Here is a 26,653-nt window from a genome sequence, read left to right as displayed (position 1 = left end):
GAAGAAGCTGACAAAAAAGTATTTCGCATTGGTGCTTGATATAGTATAATCAATACATATTTGACAATACATAATTATATAGATACTTAACGCAGTATATTCTAGAACTTAATTGACTAAATATAGTAGATACTTTGTGAAACTACTAATCGAAGTATTCCAATATCAGTAATATACGGTTAACTGGTGTAACTTCTCATAAACATATATCTGCTATTATTAACTTTAACGGCGCCTCTACCTCTCTCTGTCTCTTTATCTTATAAAGAGCGTAAAAAACTAATCTATAAATAGAGAACAAGTTATTAAAATTTTATGGCTGGCGCTTTGGGTCAGTAGTAAACGCAAGATTATTCCCATTCATAGATATCAATATACTATATATTTATCAAGATCGTATTTTCGAATATTATCAATCAAATGTAAGCAAATTTGTTCTTTGATGATACTATAGAAAGTAAATACATATATTAAATAAATAATATATTGAGTACATATATAAATAAGTGAATGCAATACGTTAAAGAAATAAATATTAAGTCACAGAATAATAATTTAGTAATAAAATGGGATTCCACTGCTTGGCAGTCACTTCAGTCATTTCTCGCCCTCTTCCTATGGATTTCGCATCCTTTGCAGCTATTGAAACATCCATTGACTTGTATCTAATAAAGCCAGACAACTCAGGAAAATAATTTAGAGTTGAGTTCCATTCAAATTTAAATAACAGAAGAAAAATACTGGTTGTTGGTCCCTGAAAAATGATTAACATAAGCCTGTTCCATTCTTGTCGTAGTTCATATTTGTTCTATCTTTTAATAGGCTCCCCTATCAAAGCTCTTCAAACACTCACTGGACAACGCAGATAATTTTCGGGAAACGACTTGCAAACTTCGAGCAACAATTTATGAGTCAAACGGCAGCAGATAGAAGTGCATAGTCATTGAGCTGGTTTCGATACATACCACGTAATAAGTTTAGAACATATTCAACTAATGTTTCAATGGTTTATTAGAATCAGTTCATATATAATAATATATGTTTGACAATATATAGATAACTTATACAGTGCTTTCTTGAATTAAATTCTCTGTGAAACTATGAAGCAACTAATACAGTTTAGGTGGTTTAGTCCATTTCTCGCAGTTCAAATCAGGATCCAGCAGCATACAAAGTGGTTTGGCCACCACTCTTTGGTGATTTGACATACAGCTATATTAAAATGTTTAGTAAAATGCTGAAATCATAAAAAAGTTAATGTCAAAATAAATACATTAACCTACATATAACTTTATTTCACTTACCGTCCAATAAATGTTTGGAAAAATGGCATATGTCTACTGATTTCTGTGTTGACTTGACCAGGATGCATGCAGTTTACAGTCATACCAGCAGCGCATTTAAAACTTAAAAGACGAGTTTAATCCAATACTGGCATACACACTTATGTATGTGAGTAATACAACTCTTTTATGAATATTTTGAGTACATCAAAATTCAATAACTAAAAGTGTTTTTCTTTTCCAATTGATTACTTTTATTGTACGGCTGCTGAACAAATTGAAATTTATACAATTTTTATCATATTGCTATGCACAATAATCTCAATTCAAATCTACCCAAAAACAATGCACAACATAACAAAACGAAAGCGTACATTTAAATCGAGTACATTGCAAATTTGTGAAACTATTTTATTTGATACAATTTTGTAAGCAAATTGTCAAATTTTGCCAAATAAATTTGAAAACACATTGTATACATACAAATTTTTACTTTTCATATCAATAATTGTATTATTGATAATATATATATATTTATATATATCATTTGAAAAATTATTAATCAGTAAAAACAGGAATCAACTACATTTTTATATTGACAGCAGAGTTTCTTTGCCTGTGTTAGACAAATAGACAGTAGACAAATAAACAAGAAAAATCTTTTATTTTGAAGATAAGATTCTGTAACATGATAAACTTTAAAAATTATCATTTCTTACAATCGTTCTGCAAATTTCACAACAATTGTAATAAGATAAGAGGAGTGTAGATTTTATTGAACTCCATTTGTAAATTGATAAATATGTAGTTGATATTTCAATTTATTTTTCGTACTAGAGAAATGCTTCCCCTTGAAACTTCCATTTTTTGCTTGTGGCAAATCGACAGAGTTTGAAAGAAATCATTATTGAATGTTAAATCCTTCATTATGATGTCATGCAGAAATATGATAAATTTAAATTAGCACCAAGGATTGGAAAGATATTCTGAGGGGATGGGCGAGTACCTGACAAAAATCGTTATATGGAAATGGTTTGTACACACTATACGGCTGCATGTGCTCCAGTGGATCTAAATGAAACTGTATTAAATCTTCATGTATTGATGTCGAGATCGTAGGATTCACACTTCAGATTGGTAAGCCTTGAACCAGATTTTGTACAAATGCCTTTTGAAAACTGACAAAAATTAAAAAGCTCCAAACTGTCGCATCCATTGCTATTCCATGAGTGATTTAAAGCTGTTTAGTTATTAGCTCTATTGACTATATCTTATATTCGGCTCAGTAATTTCTAAAATAACTCTAATTTCCAATAATTGTATTAATGCTTGACCATTTAAAGTTATATTAGTAATAAGTAGTTTTCTCTTACCAAAAATAAATCTTTTAAAATTAATTTGTATCTTATAGCCTGAAGCAACGCAATGACTACTATAATGAATTATCGATTATAAATCCGATGATTCGACTAGATTCACTCCTCTCTTAAGATGACGATGTCCACTTGCACTCTCCAGATGTTGTCGGAGCCAAATAACATTTGTATCTTGTATTCACCTTGTGGCAGTGGCAACGACTGCAGGAAGTTGTCGTTAAACACCAGATTATTCACAATGATATCATGCTGAAATTGGAAATATAAGACCACCATGAAAATACTCCACTAATATATATCGATGCAATATACAATTCTCACTGTATAGGGGCAAGTGTGATTCAGATTAGATTTGGTGGCAATAGCGTCGAGAACAAGTTTCTCGAAGGACAATTTCTTCGATTGCTTTGCAAACTTGCAGAAGTCAAGTGTGGTGTTGTACATAAATGGCTTGAATCCATTGTATCGACGTAGTACACTCAAGTTGGACTAAGGAAAAGTACATTCAATATTAGAACAAAATATTTAAACACTCTTTGTAAGTTACTAACGGATACAGTGTTGATCGGTACTATATATAACTTGAGATGCAGCTGAACACCGATGACGCCTCTGCCGAGCACATTTAGTTTACAGGTTTCGAATTCGCCAAAGGTTTTGTTGTACGACTTGCAAATAATATTGGTAAATCGTGATTTCGGCATTTTTCCATCACAAATTACTATTATCACAATAAGAACTGCTACCAAGCTCAATACTCGACAAGATGCTCCAACCATCGTTATTCCAATAATAGGTCGCTAAGCATTTTCCATTAATCCATAAAAAGCACTTAGTACTATATGTATGTATGTATGTGCTACGTCAAACCCCGTTGATTTTGGCTATTGACCGACACGTCAATTTGAATATTAAATTGCAATTATTTACAAAAAAAAAACATTTCAAAATGAAATCATAGACCTTTGGTTAAATGCCAAAAGCAGAGACGAAATTGATTTGGACAATGGCTATATAAAACAAGTAAGAAAGTTACAGTCGAGTGTGCTCGACTGTGAGATACCCGCTACCCATTTTTAATAAAGGCAAAATATTTCGGTATCATTTCAAAATATACCGAAAATACTAAAAATATACCAAATGGTATGTTTGGTATATCGATATAGTACACCATTCAAAATATACCATAGACGGCACAATGTGCCAGATTGTCGCCCAAAGCAACTCAGACCCCTAGTAAGTAGGCGTTTTTGCCCATACAAAAGTATTTCTTTAATAAACTTCCACAATTCCACAATTTCCGTATGAAACACTGGATCTCAGAGACTATAAGAGATAGAGCTATAATTTTTTTTCGACATTTGTTATGTTTGCACGCAGATCAAGTTTGTTTCAAATTTTTGCCACGCCCACTTCCGCCCCCGAAAATCAAAAAAATCGAATAACAAGCGTAATTTTAAAGCGAGAGTTATGAATTTGTGGTATATACAATAATTACTATAGTAGTTATGATTCCTGAAAAATTGGTTGCGATCAGATAAAAATTGTCAAAGTTATTAAAGAAATACTTTTGTATGGGCAAAAACGCATACTTACTAGGGGTCTTAGTTGCTTTGGATGACAATCTGGTATATTGAGCCGTCTATGGTATATTTTCAACGCGGTACTATATCGATATACCACATATATCATTTGGTATATTTTTAGTATTTTTGCAGTATATTCGGTATAATTTGAGAATAATACCGCAAAATATATTGCTTTTATTCAAAATGGGTAGCTGGTATCTCACAGTCGAGTACACTCGCCTGTAGCTTTCTTACTTGTTTTATTCTCGTATTTATTAAGTGATACTTATTATCACCCACTGACCACAAATAAAGAATCACAAATTATGACACATAATGCAAATTTTCAAAATTTACTTTTGGTATATACAAGAAATAAATACATTTATTTAAATAATAAGTCAAAGTTTGTGGAACATTTTCTTAAAAATAAGACAGTTCTATTGCTCTATTTAGCTTTGGTCCACTTCTCGCTCTCCTCCCACAATCGCTTGGCGGCGTTCGCATCCTTCGCAGCAGCAGATACTTCCTTGGGCTTGCAGTCGCTGAAGTACAATCCAGTTACACCATTCAAATCAGGATCAAGAGCTGCATACAATGTGGTTTGTGCGCCATTCTTGGGAGTCTTGAAGATCAGCCAGATTAATGGGCTTATAAGGAAGCTGTAAGCAATGTATTAATCAATCATTGTCTAACAATAGTCACTTAATGTTACTTACCCAAAAATGGGGTTATTGAATATCGGCACATGCCTAATCAGTTCTGTTTCAACAACACCAGGATGCAGAGCATTCACAGTCACATTAGTTCCCTCCAAGCGTTTGGCCAACTCCCGAGTAAAGAGTATGTTGGCCAATTTGCTCTGGCCGTAGGCCTTGCGTGGCGAGTAAGATTTCTCACTGTTCAAATCATCAAAGTTGATAGTTCCGTTAACGTGCGCCAAGCTAGAAACGTTCACAATGCGGCTAGGCGAAGATTTCTATGGTAAAATACAAAAACGTAAAAAAACGCATATCATCATGGTCTTTAACTAACTTACCTTTAGCAGATCGAGCAGCAAATTGGTTAGCAAAAAGTGACCCATATGGTTGACTCCCAGTTGCATTTCGAAACCTTCCTTTGTCAACATGCGGGGACAATGCATTATTCCTGCATTGTTAATGAGAATATCCAGTTTGCTTTGCTCCTTCTTGAACCTAATATAATAAGATATCATTGCCAATAACTGAAACCAATTCTTACTAATTCAATTTTGACTTACTCATCGACAAACTTGCGAACGGAATCCAAAGAAGCCAAATCAAGTTCGCGGAAGAAAATGTTCTGGTTGTTGGTTTCCCTAATAACCTCCAATCTAGCCTGTTCTGCTCTCGACTTATCCCGACATGCCATATAGACAGTGGCTCCACGGCGAGCCAATTCCAGGACCGTCTCCTTGCCAATGCCGGTGTTCGAACCGGTTACAATCACAACCTTGCCGGTTTCATCAGTTTGTTTCTCGAACTTTCCACCTTGCATGTACTGCCTAATAAATTCAGTACGCATTAAATTATAATTGAATTATAAATGACTTTTAACTTTTCACTTTCCTGATCAAATAGGCAGCTACTCCTATCAAAGCTGGCCAAACAACAAAACACGAACACAGACAATCAGTTAAACAGCACATTTTGTGATTTTTTTGAGGTGTTGACTATTCCAAATTCAAGTAAAGACTGTTCAAATACAGAGTAGCGTTCTGGCTTTTATACCAATTTGTGAGGCAAACGGCAGCTGATAAAAGTTTATAGTCATGCTGGCGATATTGGCACGCGTGGGAATTGGAAGAAGAAGCTGACAAAAAAGCATTTCGCATTGCTGCTTGAAATGGTGTAATCAATACATATTTGGCAGTACATTCTAGAACTTAATTGACTAAATATAGTAGATACTTTGTGTCCAGTATCAGTATTATACGGTTAACTGGAGTAACTTCTATTATATCTGCTATCATTAGCCTTAACGGCGCCTCTACCTCTCTTTATCTTATCGAGAGCGTAAAACGCTAATCTAAAAATAGAGAACAAGTTATCAAGTTATTATGACTGGCGCTGTAGGTCAGTAGTATTCGCAAGATTATTCCCATTCATTAATGTGAATGTTGAATATTCAGTATACTATATATTTATTAAGTTCGTATATTATCAATCAAATGACAACAAATTTATACAAACTTATTTATGTTGAATATTGAATATCTGCATATAAATAAAATACCTTAACGAAATAAATATTAAGTAACAAAATAATAATGTAGACATCAAATGATATATCACTGCTTGGCAATCATATATTTCTCGCTCTCTTCCTACGGATTTCCCATCCTTTGCAGCAATTGACACATCCATTAGGTTGTATCTAGTAACGACAGTCAAATCAGAAACAAACTTGAGAGTTGAGTTCCATTCACATGAAAAGTGCAGATGAAAATATACTGATTGTTCGTCGTAGATTATATTTGTTCTATCTTTTAATAGGCTCCCTATCAAAGCTCTTCAAACAACCGCCGGGCAATACAGATAATTTGTTCAGATTTCAGGGAACGACTTTCAAACATCGAGCAACAATTTATGAGTCAAACGGCAGTAGATAGAAGTGCATAGTCATTGAGCTGGTTTCGATACATACCACGTAATAAGTTTAGAACATATTCAACTAATGTTTCAATAGTTTATTAGAATCAGTTCATATATATAATAATATTATATATGTTTGACAATATATAGATAACTTATACAGTGCTTTCTTGAATTAAATTCTCTGTGAAACTATGAAGCAACTAATACAGTTTAGGTGCTTTAGTCCATTTCTCGCTCTCCTCCCAAAGAAATTTGGCAGTATTCGCATCTAGAGCAGCGGGTGCCACCTGCTTTGGTTTGCAATCACTAAAGTACAGTCCAGTTACGCCATTCAAATCTGGATCCAGAGCAGCATACAAAGTAGTTTGGGCGCCACTCTTTGGTGTCTTGACATACAACCATATCAAAAGGCTTAACACAATGCTAAAAACATTCAAATATAAAGTCAAATGTAGTCCTTGAGCTTACAAATTATTAATATTTAACTTACCGTCCAAAAAATGTTTGGAAAAATGGCATATGTCTACTGATTTCTGTGTTGACTTGACCTGGATGCAGGCAGTTGACACCCGTTCCCTCCAAGCGTCTGGCCAATTCACGGGTATACAACACGTTGGCCAACTTGCTTTGATTGTAGGCGCTCTTTTCATCGTAGGATTTCTCGCTGTTCAAATCATCCACATTGATTGTGCCTCGAGTGTGTGCTCTGCTGGACACGATGACCACGCGACTAGACGACGATTTCTGTTGGAGAATTTGATTGAATATAATATTTGACGTTTAAACTTAAAGCTACGCTAAATATGGGCTTACCTTAAGTAAATCCAGTAGAGAGTTGGTTAACAAAAAGTGGCCCATATGATTGACGCCCAATTGTAGTTCAAACCCATCCTTAGTCAGTGAGCGTTGACAACGCATTACTCCTGCATTGTTAATGAGAATATCCAGTCTGTTCTGTTCAGCTTTGAACCTAATTACGTAGGAAGATTCTTATAGTATCTGCTGTTCATTGAAATTTATTAATTCGATTTACCCAGTCACAAAGTCGCGGAGCTACTGTTAGTACTGTACCATATAGACAGTAGCTCCGCGACGTGCCAGTTCAAGGACAGTCTCCTTACCAATTCCCATATTCGAGCCGGTTACAATCACGGCTATCTGTTTTCTTTCTAAACTGACCACCCTGGATGTATTTTCTAAAGTATAAATACATTTTTTTAAATTAATTTATCTTTTTATTATCCATTATAAATACGAAGCTTCGACTAGATTCACTCCTCTATTAAGATGACGATATCGACTTGTACTCTCCAGATGTTGTCGGAGCCAAATAACATTTGTATCATGTATTCACCTTGTCGCAGTGGCAAGGACTGCAGGAAGTTGTCGTTAAACACCAGATTATTCACAATGATATCATGCTGAAATTGGAAATATATGATATACAATGAAAATACTCCATTAATATATATCCATGCGATATACAAGTCTCACTGTATAGGGGCAAGTGTGATTCAGATTAGATTTCGTGGCAATAGCGTCGAAAACAAGTTTCTCGAAGGACAATTTCTTCGACTGTTTTGCAAACTTGCAGAAGTCAAGTGTGGTGTTTTACATAAATGGCGTGAATCCATTGTATCGACGTAGTACACTCAAGTTGGACTAAGGAAAAGTACATTCAATATTAGAACAAAATATTTAAACACTCTTTGTAAGTTACTAACGGATACAGTGTTGATCGGTACTATATATAACTTGAGATGCAGCTGAACACCGATGACGCCTCTGCCGAGCACATTTAGTTTACAGGCTTCAAATTCGCCAAAGGTTTTGTTGTACGACTTGCACATAATATTGGTAAATCGTGATTTCGGCATTTGTCCATCACAAATTACTATTACCACAATAAGAACTGCTACCAAGCTCAACACTCGACAAGCTCCTCCGACCATCGTTATTCCAATAATAGGTCGCTAAGCATTTTCCATTAAGCCTTAAAAAGCATATAGTACTAACAACGTTAAGCCCGTTGATTTTGGCTCGGCACGTTATGTCGATTTGAATATCAAATTGCAATTATTTACAAACAAAAAAAAACATTTGAAAATGAAATCATAGACCTTTGGATGCCAAAAACAGAGACTTATCGACAAAAGAGACGAAATTCCGAAAGAGTGACCAACTAATAATGGATTTGCGATCATCATAAATTAAAATCGGACTGTAAAGCAAATTATCAATTTGCGGATTCTATGGTTAGGTTATTGCCATTCATAGATTAACATGAGTAATTTCATGTTTTTTTATTCTCGTATTTATTTAGTAATACTTATTATCAGCTATTGACCACAAATTAAGACTCACAAACTATGACACATAATGTAAATTTTTACAATTTACTTTTGGTATATACAAGAAATAAATACATTTATTTAAATAATTAGTCCAAAGTTTGTAGAACATTTTCTTAAAAATAAGACAGTTCTATTGCTCTATTTAGCTTTGGTCCACTTCTCGCTCTCCTCCCACAACCGATTGGCGGAGTTCGCATCCTTCGCAGCAGCAGATACTTCCTTAGGCTTGCAGTCGCTGAAGTACAATCCAGTTACACCATTCAAATCAGGATCCAAAGCAGCATACAACGTGGTTTGTGCGCCTTGCTTGGCAGTCTTGAAGATCAGCCAGACTAATGGGCTCACCAAGAAGCTGTAAGCAATGTATAATCAATAATTGCCTAACAATAGCCACTTAATGTAACTTACCCAATAATGGGGTTATTGAATATTGCCACATGCCTCATCAGTTCTGTTTCAACAACACCAGGATGCAGAGCATTAACAGTCACATTAGTTCCCTCCAAGCGTTTGGCCAACTCCCGAGTAAAGAGTATGTTGGCCAATTTGCTCTGGCTGTAGGCAGTGTCTGGCTTGTAGGACTTCTCACTATTCAAATCATCAAAGTTGATGGTTCCGTAAGAGTGTATCAAGCTAGAAACGTTCACAATGCGGCTAGGTGAAGATTTCTATGGTAAAATACAAAAATGTAAAAAAACGCATATCATCATAGTTTTTAACTAGCTTACCTTTAGTAGATCGAGCAGCAAATTGGTTAGCAAAAAGTGACCCATATGGTTGACTCCCAGTTGCATTTCGAAACCCTCCTTTGTCAACATGCGGGGACAATGCGCTATTCCTGCATTGTTAATGAGAATATCCAGTTTGCTTTGTTCCTTCTTGAACCTAACATAATATTAGATCATTACCAATAACTGACACCAATTCTTACTAATTCAATTTTGACTTACTCATCGACAAACTTGCGAACGGAATCCAAAGAAGCCAAGTCAAGTTCGCGGAATAAAATGTTCTGGTTGTTGGTTTCCCTAATAACCTCCAATCTAGCCTGTTCCGCTCTCGACTTATCCCGACATGCCATATAGACAGTGGCTCCCCGGCGTGCCAATTCCAGGACCGTTTCCTTGCCAATGCCGGTGTTCGAACCGGTTACAATCACAACCTTGCCGGTTTCATCAGTTTGTTTCTCGAACTTTCCACCTTGCATGTACTGCCTAATAAATTCAGTACGCATTAAATTATAATTGAATTATAAATGACTTTTAACTTTTCACTTTCCTGATCAAATAGGCAGCTACTCCTATCAAAGCTGGCCAAACAAAACACGAACACAGACAATCTGTTAAACAGCACATTTTGGGATTTTTGTTGAGGTGTTGACTATTCCAAATTCAAGTAAAGACTGTTCAAATACCGAGCAGCGATTCGCTTTTTATAGCAAGCGGCAACTGATAAAAGTTTATAGTCATGCTGACTATATTGTCACGCGTGGGAATCAGAAGAAGAAGCTGACAAAAAAACATTTCGCATTGCTGCTTGAATTGGAGTATATCGATATAGTACCGCCGTCAAAATATACCATAAACGGCACAATATACCAGATTGTCAGCCAAAGCAACTAAGACCCCTAGTAAGTAGGCGTTTTTGCCCATACAAAAGTATTTCTTTAATAACTTCGACAATTTTTATCTGATCGTTACCAAATTTTCAGCAATCATAACTACTTTAGTAGTTATTGAATATAGTTTTAAAATTACGCTTGTTATTCGATTTTTTTTAATTGCGGGGCGGAAGTGGGCGTGGCAAAAAAATATAGCTCTATCGCTTATAGTCTCTGAGATCTAGGTGTTCATACGGACAGACGGACATGGCTAGATCGTCTCGGCTGTTGACGCTGATCAAGAATATATATACTTTATAGGGTCGGAGATTCCTCCTTCTACCTGTTACATACTTTTCCGATCGGCACAAAATTATAATACCCTTCTACCCTATGGGTAGCGGGTATAAAAATAGAGAACAAGTTATCAAATTATTATGACTGGCGCTGTAGGTCAGTAGTATTCTCAAGATTATTTCCATTCATAGATTCAGATGTGTGAATGTTGAATATTCAATATACTATATATTTATCAAGTTCGTATATTATCAATCAAATGTCAACAAATTTATACAAATGTATTTATATTGAATATTGAATATCTGCATATAATTAAATACCTTAACGATATAAAAATTAAGTACCAAAATAATAATTTGGAAATAAAATGATATATCACTGCTTGGCAGTCATATATTTCTCGCTCTCTTCCTACGGATTTCCCATCCTTTGCAGCAATTGACACATCCATTAGGTTGTATCTAGTAACGACAGTCAAATCAGAAACAAACTTGAGAGTTGAGTTCCATTCACATGAAAAGTGCAGATGAAAATATACTAATTGTTCGTCTCCTCAAAAATTATTAATAAATGCCTGTTCCATTCTTGTCGTAGATTATTTTTGTTCTATCTTTTAATAGGCTCCCCTATCAAAGCTCTTCAAACACCCACTGGACAACGCAGATAATTTTCGGGAAACGACTCGCAAACATCGAGCAACAATTTATGAGTCAAACGGCAGTGCACAGTCATGGTGATGGTTTCGATACATACCACGTAATAAGTTTAGAACATATTCAACTAATGTTTCAATAGTTTATTAGAATCAGTTCATATACAATATATGTTTGACAATATATAGATAACTTATTCAATGCTTTCTTGAATTCTTTTAAGAAAACTATGAAGCAACTAATACAGTTTAGGTGCTTTAGTCCATTTCTCGCTCTCCTCCCAAAGAAATTTGGCAGTATTCGCATCTAGAGCAGCGGGTGCCACCTGCTTTGGTTTGCAATCACTAAAGTACAGTCCAGTTACGCCATTCAAATCTGGATCCAGAGCAGCATACAAAGTAGTTTGGGCGCCACTCTTTGGTGTCTTGACATACAACCATATCAAAAGGCTTAACACAATGCTACAAACATTTAAATATAAAGTCAGAGGTAATCCTTGAGCTTCCAAATGACTAATGTTTAACTTACCGTCCAAAAAATGTTTGGAAAAATGGCATATGTCTACTGATTTCTGTGTTGACTTGACCTGGATGCAGGCAGTTGACAGTCACACCCGTTCCCTCCAAGCGTCTGGCCAATTCACGGGTATACAACACGTTGGCCAACTTGCTTTGATTGTAGGCGCTCTTTTCATCGTAGGATTTCTCGCTGTTTAAATCATCCACATTGATTGTGCCTCGAGTGTGTGCTCTGCTGGACACGATGACCACGCGACTAGGCGACGATTTCTGTTGGAGAATTTTATTGAATATAATATTTGACGTTTAAACTTAAAGCTATGCCAAGGATGGTTTTACCTTAAGCAAGTCCAGTAGAGAGTTGGTTAACAAAAAGTGGCCCATATGATTGACGCCCAATTGTAGTTCAAAGCCATCCTTGGTCAGTGAGCGTGGACAACGCATTACTCCTGCATTGTTAATGAGAATATCCAGTCTGTTCTGTTCAGCTTTAAACCTGATTGTATTAGATGATTCTTTTAATATCTGCTTTTCAATAAAATTTATTAAGATTCGACTTACCCAGTCACAAAGTTCCGAACGGAATCAAGAGATGACAAGTCCAATTCACGGAAGAAAACATTCTGATTATTGGTTTCTCTAATAATCTCCAATCGAGCTTGCTCTGTTCTCTTCTTATCTCTGCATGCCATATAGACAGTAGCACCTCGACGTGCCAGTTCAAGGACAGTCTCCTTGCCAATTCCCGTATTCGAACCGGTTACAATCACAACCTTCCCGGTTTCATCTGTTTTCTTTGTAAACTGACCACCTTGGGTGTATTTTCTAAAGTATACAACTGAATTACATTTCGATATTTATAGAGATCTCATATTCTTACCTCAAAAAGTAAATTCCAAGGGCAAGCATTACCGGCCAAACAATTAATGGACTCAATAAGCAATCAATGGAGCACATGTTTGTGCTGGTCGAGTTGTCGTCATAAACTGTGGCAATAACGAAACACTTCGAGCCTTATAACCAATTTCAAATGCACTTGTTTAACTAAAATTCGACGTCATGATGATAAATCAGCACAATCAGCATTCTCACAGCGAAATGAGTAATCTACAAATAAGTATCTTTGCGGTGCGTATATTTTAGGAATACAGTAAAGTTTTGTACAATATACATATGCGTATTTCTAAGATGATATTCATAATTTAATAACCACAAACTCTTAATCTAAAATTTGGTACGGGTCCACTTCTCACTCTCCTCCCAGAGGAGCTTTCCAGTCTCTTCATCAAAGGCAGCGGGCGCCACTTTCTTCGGTTTGCAATCGCTAAAGTACAGCCCAGTTACTCCGTTCAATTCGGGATCGAGAGCGGCATACAAAGTAGTTTGGGCGCCACTTTTAGGTGTCTTCAGTATTGGCCACAACAAACATGTTATAACCAATCTAAATACAATAGATACTCTTAAGTTATTGGATTAATAAAAGTAAATTTATAATACAACTAACCGTCCGAAAAAGTTTTTGAGGATCTTCATGTGTCTGCCAAGCTCAGTGTTGACCATACCAGGATGGATAGCGTTGACAGTCACGCCTGTTCCTTCTAAGCGTTTGGCCAACTCGCGAGTGAAAAATATGTTGGCCAACTTGCTCTGGCAGTAAGCTTTTCCTTCATCATAGGATTTCTCACTGTTTAAGTCATTAATATTAATTGTGCCATGATTGTGAGCCAAGCTGGACACATTGACTATTCGACTGGGTGCCGATTTCTGAAAATAAATTGGGATTAATTAGGATATCACAATATATGCACATACATATATCTGTGTTAAGGGCTAACCTTCAGCACATCGAGCAATAAGTTTGTCAGGAGGAAGTGACCAATGTGGTTGACGCCCAGCTGCATTTCGAAGCCATCTTTGGTAAGCGTTCGGGGACAACGCATCACACCCGCATTGTTGATGAGAATGTGTAGTTTGTCCTGTTCGCCCTTGAAACTGAAAAGTAAAATATTAAGTCATGATAGTTTCATTTTGCGCACTATATAACATAAAATTAAGTTAAAAATAAATCTATTGCATTCTTTATCCACATATGTATGTTTGTTTTGTCTATTTTGTAACTGCATTTACAGTAGACACTTCGAATAAGAAATCACCCAGAAAATTTTAATTGAATTTAAAACAAATGGGTAGAATATGCAAGCGTCTACTGCATTGACTTTAACTATTTGCTTTAGTAATTTGCATTATTAATAATAATAAAAAACAAACAAACAGTTGCTCACCCCGTGACAAATTTGCGAATGGAATCCAGAGAAGCCAAGTCGAGTTCACGGAAGAAAATGTTCTGGTTGTTGGTTTCCCTAATTATTTCCAGACGAGCTTGATCCGTTCTCTTCTTATCCCTGCAAGCCATATAAACAGTGGCTCCTCGGCGTGCCAGCTCCAAGACCGTTTCCTTTCCGATTCCCGTATTCGAACCGGTTACAATAACAACTTTTCCCGTTTCATCGGTTTGCTTTTCGAATTGTCCGCCTTGCATGTATTGCCTGAAATATAAATTACATAAATCGATTAAATGAGTAACAGTTGGTATTAAATTTAGCTGCTGTTTGCACCTTAGGAAATAAATTGCAGCGGCACCAAGTGCAGGCCATAGAACACAAGGAGACAACAAACAATTGATAAAGGTGCACATTTTGGATAAGTTGCACTTTATTTAAATATAACTTGTATAAATACACCGGTGCTAATTATGTTTAGAGTGACGCAAATAGTAAATGATGAAATCACGATGACCAAACAATTGCCAGTGGAACGCCCAATAACGGACTGATAAGTCGACCGAATATTGTGTACTGATTGTCGCCGGTAGAATATAAGTAACGAAACATCGTTGGGAACTATCGATATTAGTTTAAAATACAAACAAGAGATTTCTTAAATAAAACTGTTATACATATATTTAACACCTATGGCATTGGGGTGTAACCCCACGCCAAATTCTGAAAAATACGTTTTTACAGAATAATTTAATACAAAAATGCCAATAAGTGATATCTGGTTACACTTAACAATATATACGTGTTAATTTACAAACAATTAAAAAAAACGCGACATTTTAAAATCCAAGATTATTTTGCATGTTTTTCACGAAATATCTGCCAGTGAAGTGATTCCTATAAAAGAGAAACTCGAATTCTTCGAGAGCGTAAAACATGTAGCGGCGTTTTCATCTGCATATGAATGGGGAAGCTAGAAAATACTGAAATAATATGCACAGTATTTTTCAGTGTAACCACAACACCTGTTGAGCTATAAAGCTTTGTGCATCGATATAATAGCAAATGAAATACACGAAAGTTGATTTAATAGCGCTGTCCAATCTCTTTAAATTTACGTTTGTCATTGTTCCTTTGGCGGCTACTTCTTAACCAAACAACACCCTTCAACGAGAACGCAATAGTTTGAAAGTGCTAAAATGGGAATTGTTTATTACGTTGTCTTTGAGGAAGAATTAGAATCCTTACCAGGCTTTGTTAAGGCACTTGAATTATTAAACAAGTCCAGTAAAGAGTTGGTTAATTAAAAGTCATCCATATTGTTGACGCCCACTTGTACTAAAAGCTATCCTTAGAGAATTGATGATGAGAATATCCTGTCTGTTCTGCTCTGCCTTTTGATCCTAATTATATTGCATGGTTTATTAAGCATTAGTTATATTGCAATCACAAATTTTCCAAATTGAGTTCGCGAAAGAATTGATTCTTTGATAATCTTTCATAGAACTTGCTCTAATCGATGTTAGTCTCCTTGCCAATTCGCTTATTTAAACTAGTTACAATCACAATCTTATCGGTTTCAGTTACTCCGTTCAATTCGGGATCAAGAGCGGCATACAAAGTAGTTTGGGCGCCTCTTTTAGGTGTCTTCAGTATTGCCCACAGAAAACATGTTATAACCAAGCTAAATACAATAGATACTCTTAAGTTATTGGATTAATCAAAGTGAATTTATAATACAACTAACCATTAGAAAAAGTTTTTGAGGAAATTCATCAGGATGGATATAGTTGACAGTCACGCCTGCTTCTTTCAAGTTTTCGGACATCCAATCATCATCATTAATATGAGATGTGCCATGATTGTGAGCAAAGCTGGTCACGTTGACAATTCGACTGGGTGCCGATTTCTGTAAATAAATTGCAATGAATTATGATATCACAATATATGCACATATATCTGTGTAAAGGACTAACCTTCAGCACATCGAGCAATAAGCCTGTCAGGACGAAATGAGCAATGTGGTTGAAGAACCGCTGCATTTTGAAGCCATCTTCGGTAAGCGTGTTGATGAGAATGTGTAGTTTGTCCTGTTCGCCCTTGAAACTGAAAAGTAAAAAAATTAAGTCATGATAGTTTCGTTTTGGGCACTTTATAAAATAAAATTATGTTAAAAATAAATCTATTGCATTCTTTATCTACATATGTATGTTTGTTTTATATATTTTGTAACTGCATTTACAGTAGACACTTCGAATAAGAAATCACCCAGAAAATTTTAATAGAATTTAAAACAAAAGGGTATAATATGCAAGCGTTAGTAATTTGCGCTATTAATAATAATAAAAAAAAACAAACAGTTGCTCACCCCGTGACAAATTTGCGAATGGAATCCATAGAAGCCAAGTCGAGTTCACGGAACAAAATGTTTTGGTTGTTGGTTTCCCTAATTATTTCCAGACGAACCTGATCCGTTCCCATTTTATCCCTGCAAGCCATATAAACAGTGGCCCCTCGACGTGCCAGCTCCAAGACCGTTTCCTTTCCGATTCCCGTATTGGAACCGATTACAATTACAACTTTTCCCGTTTCATTGGTTTGCTTTTCGAATTGTCCGCCTTGCATGTATTGCCTGAAATATAAATTACAAAAATCGATTAAATGAGCAACAGTTGGTATTAAATTTAGTTTATGTTTGCACCTTAGGAAATAAATTGCAGCGGCACCAAGTACAGGCCATAGAACACAAGGAGACAACAAAAAGTTGATAAAGGTGCACATTTTGGATAAGTTGCACTTTATTTAGTTATTTAAATACGACTTGTATAAATACTACGGTGCTAATTATTTTGAGAGTCACGCATACATATATGTAGTAAATGATGAAATCACGATGACCGAGCAATTGCTTGGAACGCCCAATATTGGACTAAGTCGACTGAATATTGTATACTGATTGAATACGTTTTTACAGAATAATGTAATCCAGAAATGCCAAGAAGTGCTATTTGGTTACACTTAACAATATATACGTGTTCATTTACAACAAATTAAAAAAAAAACGCGACATTTTAAAATCTAAGATTATTTTGCATGTTTTTCACAAAATATCTGCCAGTGAAGTGATTCCTGTAAGAGAGAAACTCGAATTATTAAAGATCGTAAAACTTGTAACGGCTTTTTCGTGTGCATGTAATGGGGAAGCTAGAAAATACTGAAATAATATGCATAGTACTTTTCAGTGTTTTTATACCAATGTTACCACAACACCTGTTGAGCTATAAAGCTTTGTGTATCGATATTAATAGCAAATAAAACACATATCGCTGAACAATCTCTTTAAATTTATATTTGTCATTGTTCTTTTGGCGGCTACTTCTTAACCAAACAACACCCTTCAGCGAAAACGAAATAGTTTGAAGGTGTTAAGATGCGAACTGTTTATTACGTTGTCTTTGAGGAAGAATTAGAATCCTTAACAAGCTTTGTTAAGGAATTGTTAAATATGTATGTGTTTACCTTAAGTAAGTCCAGTACAGAGTTGGTTAATTAAAAGTCACTTAGAGAACTGTTGATGAGAATATCCTGTCTGTTCCGATCTGCCTTGATCCTAATTATATTGCATGGTTTATTAAGCCATAGTTTTATTACAATCACAAATTTTCCAACGGAATACAAGGAAACCAAATCGAGTTCGCGAAAGAATTCATTCTCTGGTTTCTTTGAGAATCTTCCATAGATCTTGCTCTAATCTGTTTTTATCCCTGAATGCCACGTAGGCAGTAGCTTCACGACGTGCCAGTTCGATGTTGGTCTCCTTGCCAATTCGCTTATTTAAACCAGTTACAATCACAATCTTATCGGTTGCATCTGTTTTATTTGTAAACTTACCACCTTGGGTGTATTTCCAAGAATAAACTCCAAGGGCTTGCATTATCGGCCAAACAAGTAATAGACTCAATTAGTAAATGAGTAATCAACAAAAAAGTATGTTTGCGGTGCGTATAATTTGGAATACAATAATGATGTGCATAATATACATATATACATAAGTCGATATAAATTATAATTGAATTTAATAAAACATTAAACTAGAATTTAGAATGGGTCCACTTCTCACTCTCCTCCCAGAGGAGTTTGCCAGTCTTTTCATCGAAGGCAGCAGGCGCCATTTTCTTTGGTTTGCAATCGCTAAAGTACAGTCCAGATACTCCGTTCAATTCTGGATCGATAGCCGCATACAAAGTGGTTTGAGCGCCACTCTTGGGTGTCTTCAGTAGTGGCCACAGCAAACCTTTGAGAATAAAGCTAAATGCAGGAAATACTATTAAGTAATTGGACTAATATAAATCATTTTATAATACAACTAACCGGCCGAAAAAGGTATTGAAGATCTTCATGTGTCTGCCAAGTTCAGTGTTGACCACACCAGGATGCAGAGCATTGACAGTCACGCCTGTTCCTTCCAAGCGTTTGGCCAGCTCGCGAGTGAACAATACGTTGGCCAGTTTGCTCTGGCTGTAGGCACTTCCCTCATCATAAGACTTCTCGCTGTTTAAGTCATTAATATTAATTGCGCCGCGAGTGTGAGCCAAGCTGGACACATTGACAATTCGACTGGGTGCCGATTTCTGTAAATAAATTGGAATGAATTATGATATCACAATATATGCACATATATCTGTTAAGTGCTAACCTTCAGCACATCGAGCAATAAGTTTGTCAGGAGGAAGTGACCAATGTGGTTGACGCCCAGCTGCATTTCGAAGCCATCTTTGGTTAGCATTCGGGGACAACGCATCACACCAGCATTGTTGATGAGAATGTGTAGTTTGTCCTGTTCGCCCTTGAAGCTGAATAATAAAGAAATTATAGTTTGTTTATACAAGTTAGATAGTTTTGAAGACTAAAAAGAAAAAGAAAAAAAGATGCTCACCCCGTGACAAATTTACGAATGGAATCCAGAGAAGCCAAGTCGAGTTCACGGAAGAAAATGTTCTGGTTGTTGGTTTCCCTAATTATTTCCAGACGAGCTTGATCCGTTCTCTTTTTATCCCTGCAAGCCATATAAACAGTGGCTCCTCGACGTGCCAGTTCCAAGACAGTCTCCTTGCCAATACCAGTATTCGAACCGGTTACAATTACAACTTTTCCCGTTTCATCGGTTTGTTTTTCGAATTGTCCGCCTTGCATGTATTGCCTGAAGTATAAATTATAAAACTCGATTAGCTGAACCACAGTTGGTTTTAAATTTAGCTGTTGCACCTGAGAAAATAAATTGCAGCGGCACCAAGTACAGGCCATAGAACACAAGGACACACCAAACAGTTCATAAAAGTGCACATTTTGCAAAACTTTTTTAAGTTATTCAAATATGACTTGTACAAATACAACGGTGCTAATTATGTTGAAAGTCACGCAAATAGTAAGTGATGAAATCACAATGACCAAACAATTGCCGGCAGAACTATCCAGAACGAACTGATAACTGTCTGTCTGTATTCTGTCTGTCACCGGTAGAATAAAAGTATTAAAACATCGATGGCTAACTAACTATCGATGTCTATTTTAAATACAATCAAGAGCTTTCTTAACAAAAGCTACTTTATATTTAACACTTGCGATATCGCTGTGTAACCACACATCAATCTTCTGAAAAATACGTTTTACAGAACAATTTAATACAGAAATCCCAAGAAGTACTATCTGGTTACACTTAATACTGGCTCGTTGCCAAGCAACTAATAAAAAGTGCGACATTATAAATTGCATGTCTTTTGTATGTTTTGATAAAATATCTGCAAGTGAACGGATTTCTGTTAAAGAGAAACCAGCATATGTTGAATTCAAGATCGTAAAACACGTAACGGTTCTTTTGTCTGTGTATAAATGTGAACTCGAATATACCAAAATAGTGTTCATAGTACTTTTCAGTATTTTTACACCAATGTTACCACAACACCATCAAAAAAAATTCAATAGTTTGGAAGTTTTAAAATGCGAATTGTTTATTACGTTGTCTTCGAGGAGGAATTTGAATCCTTACCATCTGAGGACGAAATTGAATCCTTATTTATATCTATCACTTCAGATCGCGTCCACTTTTCGCTGACAGCCCACAGCCATTTGGCAATGGTGACATCCTGCGCCGCAGGAGCTGCTTCCGTAATTTGGCAATCGCTGAAATATTTGCCAGATACGGATGCTAACTCAGGATCAAGTGCAACATACAAACTTGTTTGTGCTCCACTCTTTGGCGTTTTTACGAACGGCCAAAACAAAGGCTTAACAAATAAGCTGCAATAGAAAAAAATGTAATAGATTGTATAATCGCATATCCTCAGAATTAAGCACAAACCCTGCAAAGAAATTGGTAAAGAATCCCATGTGCCTAAAGAGCTCCGTGTCAACGATGCCCGGGTGCAAGGCATTCACAGTCACGCCTGTTCCATCCAAGCGTTTGGCCAATTCTTGTGTAAACAATACATTGGCTAACTTGCTCTGACTGTAAGCTTTGCCCTCGTCATAGGACAGTTCACTGTTCAAATCGCCTATATTTATTTCTCCTCGCGTATGCGCTAAGCTGGAAACAACGACGATTCTGCTGGGTCTCGATTTCTAAAAGGTTGCAAGAGGTTACACCGAATAGTCTATATATTCAATAATCATCACGAACCTTTAGCAGATCCAGCATCAAGTTGGTGAGTAGAAAGTGACCTAAATGATTAACTCCTATCTGCATTTCGAAGCCATCTTTGGTAAGAGATCGTGGACAGCGCATTACGCCCGCATTGTTGATAAGTATGTCCAGTTTCTTCTGTTCTCGTTTAAACCTATCAATAGCAATCGTCACATAAATAAATACAACTATGTAATTTAACTGATCAATCAACTTACGCGGCCACAAAATTCCTAATCGAGTCCATTGAAGCCAAATCACATTGCCGGCAATAAACATATTTGTTTTGCGTCTCCAGCACGATCTCCTGCCGTGCCTCCTCGCACTTTTCCAAATCCCGACATGCCATATAAACAGTGGCTCCTCTTCGTGCCAGCTCCCGCACCGTCTCCTTGCCTATTCCCGTATTTGAACCAGTTACAATTACAATTTTGCACGTTTCATCTGAGTTTTTTGTGAACTGGCCGCCTTGCATAAGATCTCTGCAGAACACAATCACCTTTGTTATTTTCATCAATTATAATGATAAGAAAATATATTGTAACTTACTTTACAAAGCAAGCACCGCCCACCGCAGTACCCGTGACACTTAGCCAAAATAATGGGCGGCTTTTGAGGAACGCGAATACCGTCATTACTATGCACTTGCCAAATAAAAGTAAACACGAGAATTCCAAAACTACGCGCAGTAGCGAACGAATGTAGATCACGTTAATCTAGGGTAGTCGTGCCGCAAATACCCTGTACAACTCGAACCCGATGCATTTGGTGTTCACATCAAAATATCCAGGTCGCAGGCTCATTGCTTAACAGTTATGTGAATAAAAGGAACCAAAGCGTATGTTACAAAGTTATGTTTGTGTTTAATTATACTATACAGTTATTTTCTAAATTTGAAATATATATTGTGGGAAATATACTGTTAACTGTGTGTACTCTGTCTACAATCAAAATACTGGGCATTGCAGCCAGGGTTGTTTAACTGTCAAGAATGCAATTTAATTCCATTCAATTTACTTACTTTAACAAATAGACTGCTATTCCCATAACCAGAGGGCAATCTAAAAGTGAACCTATGAATCCGTTTGTATTTATACACATTTTAAACGCGAGTTTTGCAATAATTTTAATAACAAAATTTTAAGCTGTGCTTCTTTGTACAAGCAGAGCACAGGGCGATTGTGGTAAGTAAAAATAAATTTAATCAGCTTTAGACGTGGGTTTGTTATGTTTGTTTTGCTCCAAAAATTCACGTTGTAAATATCGAGTGTGTGTGTGTTTTGCCCATGAATATCAGATCACTGTCAAGGAGGTGACATTAAGTGCAGAGCCAACGAAGACGATTACCGAATAAACATCAGAGGCATAGCAAAATCTATGCAAATAATGCGTCGCAATGTGTAAGTCAACGCCAACTCGACTGTTGCTTCACAGACTCTGTAATGTAATCGTGTTTCGTGTGTTTCCCATTTCAGGCGCCAGCAACAACAGTACAACTGGGATGATGGCATCATGGATGATGACAACGAATTTGTGGACATGCAACAGTTGCCCAATAGAATGGTCAATGGCCACGCAAGACTGCCACGCTTCGAGAACACGCTCGAGGTGAAAGTACAGGAAGATGATACGTTGCAAGCGCTTGCTTTGCGCTTCCATTGCTCAGTGGCTGACATTAAGCGATTGAATAAGATTGACCGCGAGAACGAGATACATGCCCGTCGTATTATTCGCATTCCGGTCACCGTGCACAATGTCCTTCTGGGATCGCACGATCCGGATGCACTGCCCGCTGTACATCGCAGTGGCAACAACAGCCCAAGGCACAATTTGGAAAAGGAACTTGCGATTGAACGCAATCCGTTGGAGGATGCTCGCTTAATGTTGGACGAGCGACTGCTGGTAGCTGCTGTGAACGCTGCTGAAGGACAGCCTTCACCTCGAAGGGATGTCAATAAGTTCTATGATGGCTCGGATGATAACGGTGAGTCCAAATAAATCTTAGTTGCCTAGCATAGAGTTTTCATGTTAACAGCTGGCATTTAGCTGGCCAATCAGACAGTGTTTTGTGTGCGTGACTCACCCTGTACAACGGCAGGAGGAGCAATTCTGTTAAAGTGCTGTTAAGTACTACGTTAAGTTAGGCGCAACAACCAATTTGTTTAGTCATTGCGCGAACGGTCACACTCGCCATTACAATTGCTTTAAGAAATCGACGAGCGTTGTTGGCGAAAAAAACAATAAATTTAGTTAATATTTCGCTGTTCAAATAATAAAAACAAAATGCCGGACTATCTGGGAGATGATCAACGCAAGGTGAAGCATGAAGAGAAGGGCGAGGACAAAGAAATCAAGTCTCTCGACGAAGGCGACATCGAGCTTCTGAAGACTTATGGCCAAAGTCAATATCACAAGTCCATAAAAAGTATCGAGGAGGACATACAAAAGGCTGTTAAACAGGTCAACGAGCTGACGGGCATTAAGGAGAGCGACACAGGTCTGGCACCGCCCGCTCTGTGGGATCTGGCTGCCGATAAGCAAATCCTGCAGAACGAGCAACCGCTGCAGGTAGCGCGTTGCACAAAGATTATCAATGCAGACTCCGATGATCCCAAGTACATCATCAACGTGAAGCAGTTTGCAAAGTTTGTGGTGGACCTTGCCGATTCCGTGGCACCGACGGATATTGAGGAGGGCATGCGTGTGGGCGTCGATCGCAACAAGTACCAAATCCACATTCCTTTGCCACCCAAAATTGATCCCACGGTGACTATGATGCAGGTGGAGGATAAACCAGATGTCACCTACAGCGATGTCGGCGGCTGCAAGGAACAGATTGAGAAGTTGCGTGAGGTCGTCGAGACGCCCCTCCTGCATCCCGAGAAGTTCGTCAATCTGGGTATTGAGCCACCTAAGGGTGTGCTGCTCTTCGGTCCTCCTGGCACGGGCAAAACGTTGTGCGCTCGTGCCGTGGCCAATCGTACAGATGCCTGCTTTATTCGTGTCATCGGCTCGGAGCTTGTGCAGAAGTATGTGGGCGAGGGAGCGCGCATGGTTCGTGAACTGTTCGAGATGGCGCGCTCCAAGAAGGCGTGTCTCATTTTCTTCGATGAAATCGATGCCATTGGCGGCGCACGTTTCGATGATGGCGCTGGAGGCGACAATGAAGTGCAGCGTACAATGTTGGAGTTGATTAATCAACTGGATGGCTTCGATCCCCGAGGTAATATCAAGGTTTTGATGGCCACCAATCGCCCCGACACGCTGGACCCTGCGCTTATGCGTCCTGGACGTTTGGATCGTAAAGTGGAATTCGGACTGCCCGATCAGGATGGACGCTCGCACATCTTCAAGATCCACGCTCGCTCGATGTCCGTAGAGCGTGACATTCGCTTCGATCTGTTGGCGCGTCTCTGTCCCAATTCGACTGGTGCCGAGATTCGTTCGGTGTGCACGGAAGCTGGCATGTTTGCCATTCGCGCCCGTCGCAAGGTGGCTACTGAGAAGGATTTCCTGGAGGCTGTCAACAAGGTTATCAAGAGCTATGCCAAGTTCAGCGCCACTCCTCGCTATATGACCTACAATTAAGTTATGATTTATACGCCTTTTTCATCCATGCAACGGGCTTTGGCCTAATCTGTAACATCTTCTGGAGCCTGAGCATTTAAGTAAAATAAAATAAACGATATACAATAAACAATATAAATATCTGTTTATGCTGAGTCAATACGTCAATTACCTTTGTTTTTAAATGAAGACTAAAAATAAATAGGACCTGGTCTGTAAGGTAAACTTACATGACTTCAGTTCATGGTTGGTTCGCATTGAGAAAACACTACAACAAAATGAATATACACGCACATAACTTTAATGACTACATGTTATTTGAAACTTAAAGGTCTTTAAAGACCTTTATTATCAATACTTATCAAATACTAGTTTCCAGAGGCAAAGTTTCCATTAGTTGCTGAGAAATCATCGTTAGTTGGTCTTAGGTCTTAGTCAAGCGTTTGTGACGTGGCATTTCTTTGGTGCATAGTCGGGGTTATCAAGTCCCAATATTGCTTAAAAACTATTTTTCCACAGAAAGCCCTTTTTGTCCATTTTTGTTTGAAATTTGTATATTTAATTCAATTGATGTTTTCAAAATAAGTTGATTAACGTTATTGATGACATTCCTTATATACAGGCAACAGGGAGCAGACTTTGGATGACAGTACAGCCTTGCTGGACGACATGCTAGTGGACAGACATGCGCCCCGTTTGCGTCCGATACCGGGTCCATCGTTGCGGGCCATCGACTGGTCTGGCTCGGATTGCGACATGTCCTGGATATGCCTGCTAATATTTATTCTCGCACTATGTTTCGTCATCCCTCTGGTGTATGTCATCTATCTGGCGGAGCATCCACATCACACCCACAGCACACCATAGTTGACAGTGGGAAAAATGAAACGAAGTGATCATCATTCCAAATGTGCTAATTGAAATGATATGATAGGAAATCACAAAACTCCAAAATAATACGAAAACACCCTCAATCACTCTCTTGGCTCTGGAGGATCGCATTTTGAATGTAATTGGGAGCAATATAATTTATTTTTTTATATAAATATACACGCATAGAAATAAAATACCAATTGTGACTTGTACAAATCGTATAATATTAGAGATGATACCATATTGAATTAATTAATTTATATTCCCATTGCCCAAATTATTTTAAATTGTGAATCATTTGAAATTACGTATTTATAAATCTCAACTGGCAGCCGGTAGATAGAATCGATGTAATAAAGCTGTGAACAGGTAAACAATAAATAGTAACACTCAATTTGTTTTTCTTTAATTTTAATGTAATATTTAAATGATGATACATCGACAATTTTATGTTTATATCGAGGTACAGGTCCGGTAAATAACAAATTCAAATGATGTTTGCATAGCTTAAAGCTAAGAACATTTCTTATAAATAGATAAAATATGTAATAAATAGTATCCATGGATAGTTAATTAATTAGTAAAGTATCAACTAGAATTAACATTAGATAACGCACACTGGGCGACAATTGTTTAAGTACTTCTTATCATCATCTGAATACTTTTGAATGTGTGTCTGGCCATGGCACATGATTATTTGGTTGTGAATTGATATATTGATTTGGTATCCAGGTGCATATGATGCTCTGCTCCCATTGTTGTGCATATTCCTGGCGTGGAATAGGCAACCAAGGGCCGCGCGCATCTCAAAAAGGGATCTTGGCGGCATATTCACTTGAACTTTAAATTCTCAAAGAAAGCAATATTACTCCTAAGGAAGCCACGACGCACGGGCACTGGACTCGCCTGTGCCGCAACGGAAATGGGACTGGGTTGGCTCTCCGAATGTATGGATGGATCGCTGTGTTAGGAAAATGTCATGTAA

General features: G+C 37.4%; 10 protein-coding genes and 1 pseudogene across 28 annotated transcripts in view; 2 read left to right on the top strand and 9 right to left on the bottom strand.

Annotated features, from left to right (window-relative positions):
• Window positions 1–2,086: 2,086 nt before the first annotated feature.
• LOC132792320 (uncharacterized) lies at window positions 2,087–3,419 on the bottom strand. Its single transcript, XM_060801626.1, has 4 exons — window positions 3,211–3,419; window positions 2,981–3,148; window positions 2,657–2,908; window positions 2,087–2,586 (listed from the first exon to the last, which is right to left on the bottom strand). The coding sequence occupies exons 1-3, from the start codon at window positions 3,361–3,363 to the stop codon at window positions 2,759–2,761; spliced, it is 471 nt and encodes a 156-aa protein (XP_060657609.1). The 5' UTR covers window positions 3,364–3,419; the 3' UTR covers window positions 2,087–2,586; window positions 2,657–2,758.
• A 1,256-nt stretch (window positions 3,420–4,675) lies between these two features.
• LOC132790624 (retinol dehydrogenase 13-like) lies at window positions 4,676–5,942 on the bottom strand. Of its 2 annotated transcripts, XM_060799226.1 has the most exons (5): window positions 5,813–5,942; window positions 5,489–5,748; window positions 5,267–5,423; window positions 4,947–5,206; window positions 4,676–4,889 (listed from the first exon to the last, which is right to left on the bottom strand). In XM_060799226.1, exons 1-5 carry the CDS (start codon window positions 5,894–5,896, stop codon window positions 4,676–4,678), a joined length of 975 nt encoding a protein of 324 aa, XP_060655209.1. In that variant the 5' UTR covers window positions 5,897–5,942. The 2 variants fall into 2 exon arrangements, with proteins under 2 accessions (XP_060655209.1, XP_060655207.1); XM_060799224.1 differs by having other exon boundaries at window positions 5,489–5,942.
• A 1,071-nt stretch (window positions 5,943–7,013) lies between these two features.
• LOC132792825 (retinol dehydrogenase 14-like) lies at window positions 7,014–8,961 on the bottom strand (annotated as a pseudogene).
• Window positions 8,962–9,169: 208 nt separating this feature from the next.
• LOC132792823 (retinol dehydrogenase 14-like) lies at window positions 9,170–10,617 on the bottom strand. Of its 2 annotated transcripts, XM_060802319.1 has the most exons (5): window positions 10,474–10,617; window positions 10,150–10,409; window positions 9,928–10,084; window positions 9,608–9,867; window positions 9,170–9,551 (listed from the first exon to the last, which is right to left on the bottom strand). In XM_060802319.1, the coding sequence occupies exons 1-5, from the start codon at window positions 10,552–10,554 to the stop codon at window positions 9,338–9,340; spliced, it is 972 nt and encodes a 323-aa protein (XP_060658302.1). In that variant the 5' UTR covers window positions 10,555–10,617; the 3' UTR covers window positions 9,170–9,337. The 2 variants fall into 2 exon arrangements, with proteins under 2 accessions (XP_060658302.1, XP_060658301.1); XM_060802318.1 differs by having other exon boundaries at window positions 9,174–9,551; window positions 10,150–10,617.
• A 790-nt stretch (window positions 10,618–11,407) lies between these two features.
• Window positions 11,408–13,338, bottom strand: LOC132790622 (retinol dehydrogenase 13-like). Of its 2 annotated transcripts, XR_009632816.1 has the most exons (6): window positions 13,151–13,338; window positions 12,832–13,095; window positions 12,610–12,766; window positions 12,281–12,540; window positions 11,638–12,213; window positions 11,408–11,560 (listed from the first exon to the last, which is right to left on the bottom strand). XR_009632816.1 is itself a non-coding variant. In XM_060799218.1 (5 exons), exons 1-5 carry the CDS (start codon window positions 13,225–13,227, stop codon window positions 11,991–11,993), a joined length of 981 nt encoding a protein of 326 aa, XP_060655201.1. In that variant the 5' UTR covers window positions 13,228–13,338; the 3' UTR covers window positions 11,408–11,990. The 2 variants fall into 2 exon arrangements, 1 of the variants encoding a protein (XP_060655201.1); XM_060799218.1 differs by having other exon boundaries at window positions 11,408–12,213.
• Window positions 13,339–13,388: 50 nt separating this feature from the next.
• LOC132790623 (retinol dehydrogenase 13-like) lies at window positions 13,389–22,335 on the bottom strand. 5 transcript variants are annotated; one of them, XM_060799222.1, is made up of 5 exons: window positions 22,250–22,329; window positions 14,553–14,816; window positions 14,106–14,262; window positions 13,775–14,034; window positions 13,389–13,711 (listed from the first exon to the last, which is right to left on the bottom strand). In XM_060799222.1, exons 1-5 carry the CDS (start codon window positions 22,327–22,329, stop codon window positions 13,495–13,497), a joined length of 978 nt encoding a protein of 325 aa, XP_060655205.1. In that variant the 3' UTR covers window positions 13,389–13,494. The 5 variants fall into 5 exon arrangements, with proteins under 5 accessions (XP_060655205.1, XP_060655203.1, XP_060655204.1 ...); XM_060799220.1 differs by lacking the exon at window positions 22,250–22,329 and adding an exon at window positions 14,886–15,141; XM_060799221.1 differs by lacking the exons at window positions 13,389–13,711; window positions 13,775–14,034; window positions 14,106–14,262; window positions 14,553–14,816 and adding exons at window positions 18,407–18,857; window positions 18,921–19,180; window positions 19,246–19,402; window positions 19,486–19,749 and having other exon boundaries at window positions 22,250–22,335.
• LOC132790626 (retinol dehydrogenase 13-like) lies at window positions 16,088–17,549 on the bottom strand. Its single transcript, XM_060799228.1, has 5 exons — window positions 17,251–17,549; window positions 16,918–17,181; window positions 16,526–16,655; window positions 16,297–16,458; window positions 16,088–16,233 (listed from the first exon to the last, which is right to left on the bottom strand). Exons 1-5 carry the CDS (start codon window positions 17,328–17,330, stop codon window positions 16,189–16,191), a joined length of 681 nt encoding a protein of 226 aa, XP_060655211.1. The 5' UTR covers window positions 17,331–17,549; the 3' UTR covers window positions 16,088–16,188.
• On the bottom strand, window positions 20,538–22,351 carry LOC132790621 (retinol dehydrogenase 13). The gene is made up of 6 exons (XM_060799217.1): window positions 22,250–22,351; window positions 21,778–22,033; window positions 21,447–21,710; window positions 21,226–21,382; window positions 20,908–21,167; window positions 20,538–20,846 (listed from the first exon to the last, which is right to left on the bottom strand). Exons 2-6 carry the CDS (start codon window positions 21,861–21,863, stop codon window positions 20,561–20,563), a joined length of 1,053 nt encoding a protein of 350 aa, XP_060655200.1. The 5' UTR covers window positions 21,864–22,033; window positions 22,250–22,351; the 3' UTR covers window positions 20,538–20,560.
• Window positions 22,352–22,540: 189 nt separating this feature from the next.
• LOC132790625 (lysM and putative peptidoglycan-binding domain-containing protein 4) lies at window positions 22,541–26,062 on the top strand. The gene is made up of 3 exons (XM_060799227.1): window positions 22,541–22,628; window positions 22,704–23,212; window positions 25,418–26,062. The coding sequence occupies exons 1-3, from the start codon at window positions 22,606–22,608 to the stop codon at window positions 25,660–25,662; spliced, it is 777 nt and encodes a 258-aa protein (XP_060655210.1). The 5' UTR covers window positions 22,541–22,605; the 3' UTR covers window positions 25,663–26,062.
• On the top strand, window positions 23,391–24,963 carry LOC132790620 (26S proteasome regulatory subunit 7). Its single transcript, XM_060799215.1, has one exon. It carries the CDS (start codon window positions 23,512–23,514, stop codon window positions 24,814–24,816), a length of 1,305 nt encoding a protein of 434 aa, XP_060655198.1. The 5' UTR covers window positions 23,391–23,511; the 3' UTR covers window positions 24,817–24,963.
• The window catches only part of LOC132790618 (mucin-2), a 36,324-nt gene continuing 35,723 nt past the window's right edge, over window positions 26,053–26,653 (bottom strand). For all 12 annotated transcript variants that reach the window (XM_060799199.1, XM_060799201.1, XM_060799208.1 and 9 more), the window contains one exon: window positions 26,053–26,629. In XM_060799199.1, the coding sequence (XP_060655182.1) occupies window positions 26,500–26,629 (130 nt within the window). In that variant the 3' untranslated portion in view covers window positions 26,053–26,499. The remainder of the gene's footprint in view (window positions 26,630–26,653) is intronic.

The sequence above is a fragment of the Drosophila nasuta genome, chromosome 3 (genome assembly GCF_023558535.2).
Source record: "Drosophila nasuta strain 15112-1781.00 chromosome 3, ASM2355853v1, whole genome shotgun sequence".
NCBI classification, from domain to species: domain Eukaryota; kingdom Metazoa; phylum Arthropoda; class Insecta; order Diptera; family Drosophilidae; genus Drosophila; species Drosophila nasuta.
This window is presented reverse-complemented; position numbering and strand designations above follow the sequence as displayed.

What these genes read in the sequence shown, in the direction of transcription:
- LOC132790621 (XM_060799217.1), bottom strand. Translation starts at nt 21,863, where the DNA reads ATGACGGTATTCGCGTTCCTCAAAAGCCGCCCATTATTTTGGCTAAGT. An exon ending in TGATGCTGGATCTGCTAAAG is followed by an intron (nt 21,168 to 21,225) that starts GTTCGTGATGAT and finishes GCAACCTTTTAG; the next exon opens with AAATCGAGACCCAGCAGAAT. An exon ending in TTTACCAATTTCTTTGCAGG is followed by an intron (nt 20,847 to 20,907) that starts GTTTGTGCTTAA and finishes TTTCTATTGCAG; the next exon opens with CTTATTTGTTAAGCCTTTGT.
- LOC132790622 (XM_060799218.1), bottom strand. Translation starts at nt 13,227, where the DNA reads ATGTGCTCCATTGATTGCTTATTGAGTCCATTAATTGTTTGGCCGGTA. An exon ending in CTTGGAATTTACTTTTTGAG is followed by an intron (nt 13,096 to 13,150) that starts GTAAGAATATGA and finishes TGTATACTTTAG; the next exon opens with AAAATACACCCAAGGTGGTC. An exon ending in GTTCGGAACTTTGTGACTGG is followed by an intron (nt 12,767 to 12,831) that starts GTAAGTCGAATC and finishes TAATACAATCAG; the next exon opens with GTTTAAAGCTGAACAGAACA.
- LOC132790623 (XM_060799221.1), bottom strand. Translation starts at nt 22,329, where the DNA reads ATGTGTATAAATACAAACGGATTCATAGGTTCACTTTTAGATTGCCCT. An exon ending in ATTCGTAAATTTGTCACGGG is followed by an intron (nt 19,403 to 19,485) that starts GTGAGCATCTTT and finishes TTTATTATTCAG; the next exon opens with CTTCAAGGGCGAACAGGACA. An exon ending in TATTGCTCGATGTGCTGAAG is followed by an intron (nt 19,181 to 19,245) that starts GTTAGCACTTAA and finishes ATTTATTTACAG; the next exon opens with AAATCGGCACCCAGTCGAAT.
- LOC132792823 (XM_060802319.1), bottom strand. Translation starts at nt 10,554, where the DNA reads ATGTGCTGTTTAACAGATTGTCTGTGTTCGTGTTTTGTTTGGCCAGCT. An exon ending in TGCTGCTCGATCTACTAAAG is followed by an intron (nt 9,868 to 9,927) that starts GTAAGCTAGTTA and finishes ATTTTACCATAG; the next exon opens with AAATCTTCACCTAGCCGCAT. An exon ending in TTCAATAACCCCATTATTGG is followed by an intron (nt 9,552 to 9,607) that starts GTAAGTTACATT and finishes CATTGCTTACAG; the next exon opens with CTTCTTGGTGAGCCCATTAG.
- LOC132790625 (XM_060799227.1), top strand. Translation starts at nt 22,606, where the DNA reads ATGCAAATAATGCGTCGCAATGT. An exon ending in CAAATAATGCGTCGCAATGT is followed by an intron (nt 22,629 to 22,703) that starts GTAAGTCAACGC and finishes TTCCCATTTCAG; the next exon opens with GCGCCAGCAACAACAGTACA. An exon ending in TGATGGCTCGGATGATAACG is followed by an intron (nt 23,213 to 25,417) that starts GTGAGTCCAAAT and finishes CCTTATATACAG; the next exon opens with GCAACAGGGAGCAGACTTTG.
- LOC132792320 (XM_060801626.1), bottom strand. Translation starts at nt 3,363, where the DNA reads ATGCCGAAATCACGATTTACCAATATTATTTGCAAGTCGTACAACAAA. An exon ending in TACCGATCAACACTGTATCC is followed by an intron (nt 3,149 to 3,210) that starts GTTAGTAACTTA and finishes ACTTTTCCTTAG; the next exon opens with TCCAACTTGAGTGTACTACG. An exon ending in ATCACACTTGCCCCTATACA is followed by an intron (nt 2,909 to 2,980) that starts GTGAGAATTGTA and finishes TTCCAATTTCAG; the next exon opens with CATGATATCATTGTGAATAA.
- LOC132790624 (XM_060799226.1), bottom strand. Translation starts at nt 5,896, where the DNA reads ATGTGCTGTTTAACTGATTGTCTGTGTTCGTGTTTTGTTGTTTGGCCA. An exon ending in GTTCGCAAGTTTGTCGATGA is followed by an intron (nt 5,424 to 5,488) that starts GTAAGTCAAAAT and finishes TTATTATATTAG; the next exon opens with GTTCAAGAAGGAGCAAAGCA. An exon ending in TTCAATAACCCCATTTTTGG is followed by an intron (nt 4,890 to 4,946) that starts GTAAGTAACATT and finishes CATTGCTTACAG; the next exon opens with CTTCCTTATAAGCCCATTAA.
- LOC132790626 (XM_060799228.1), bottom strand. Translation starts at nt 17,330, where the DNA reads ATGTGCACCTTTATCAACTTTTTGTTGTCTCCTTGTGTTCTATGGCCT. An exon ending in TATTGCTCGATGTGCTGAAG is followed by an intron (nt 16,459 to 16,525) that starts GTTAGTCCTTTA and finishes ATTTATTTACAG; the next exon opens with AAATCGGCACCCAGTCGAAT. An exon ending in CTCAAAAACTTTTTCTAATG is followed by an intron (nt 16,234 to 16,296) that starts GTTAGTTGTATT and finishes TATTGTATTTAG; the next exon opens with CTTGGTTATAACATGTTTTC.
- LOC132790620 (XM_060799215.1), top strand. Translation starts at nt 23,512, where the DNA reads ATGCCGGACTATCTGGGAGATGATCAACGCAAGGTGAAGCATGAAGAG.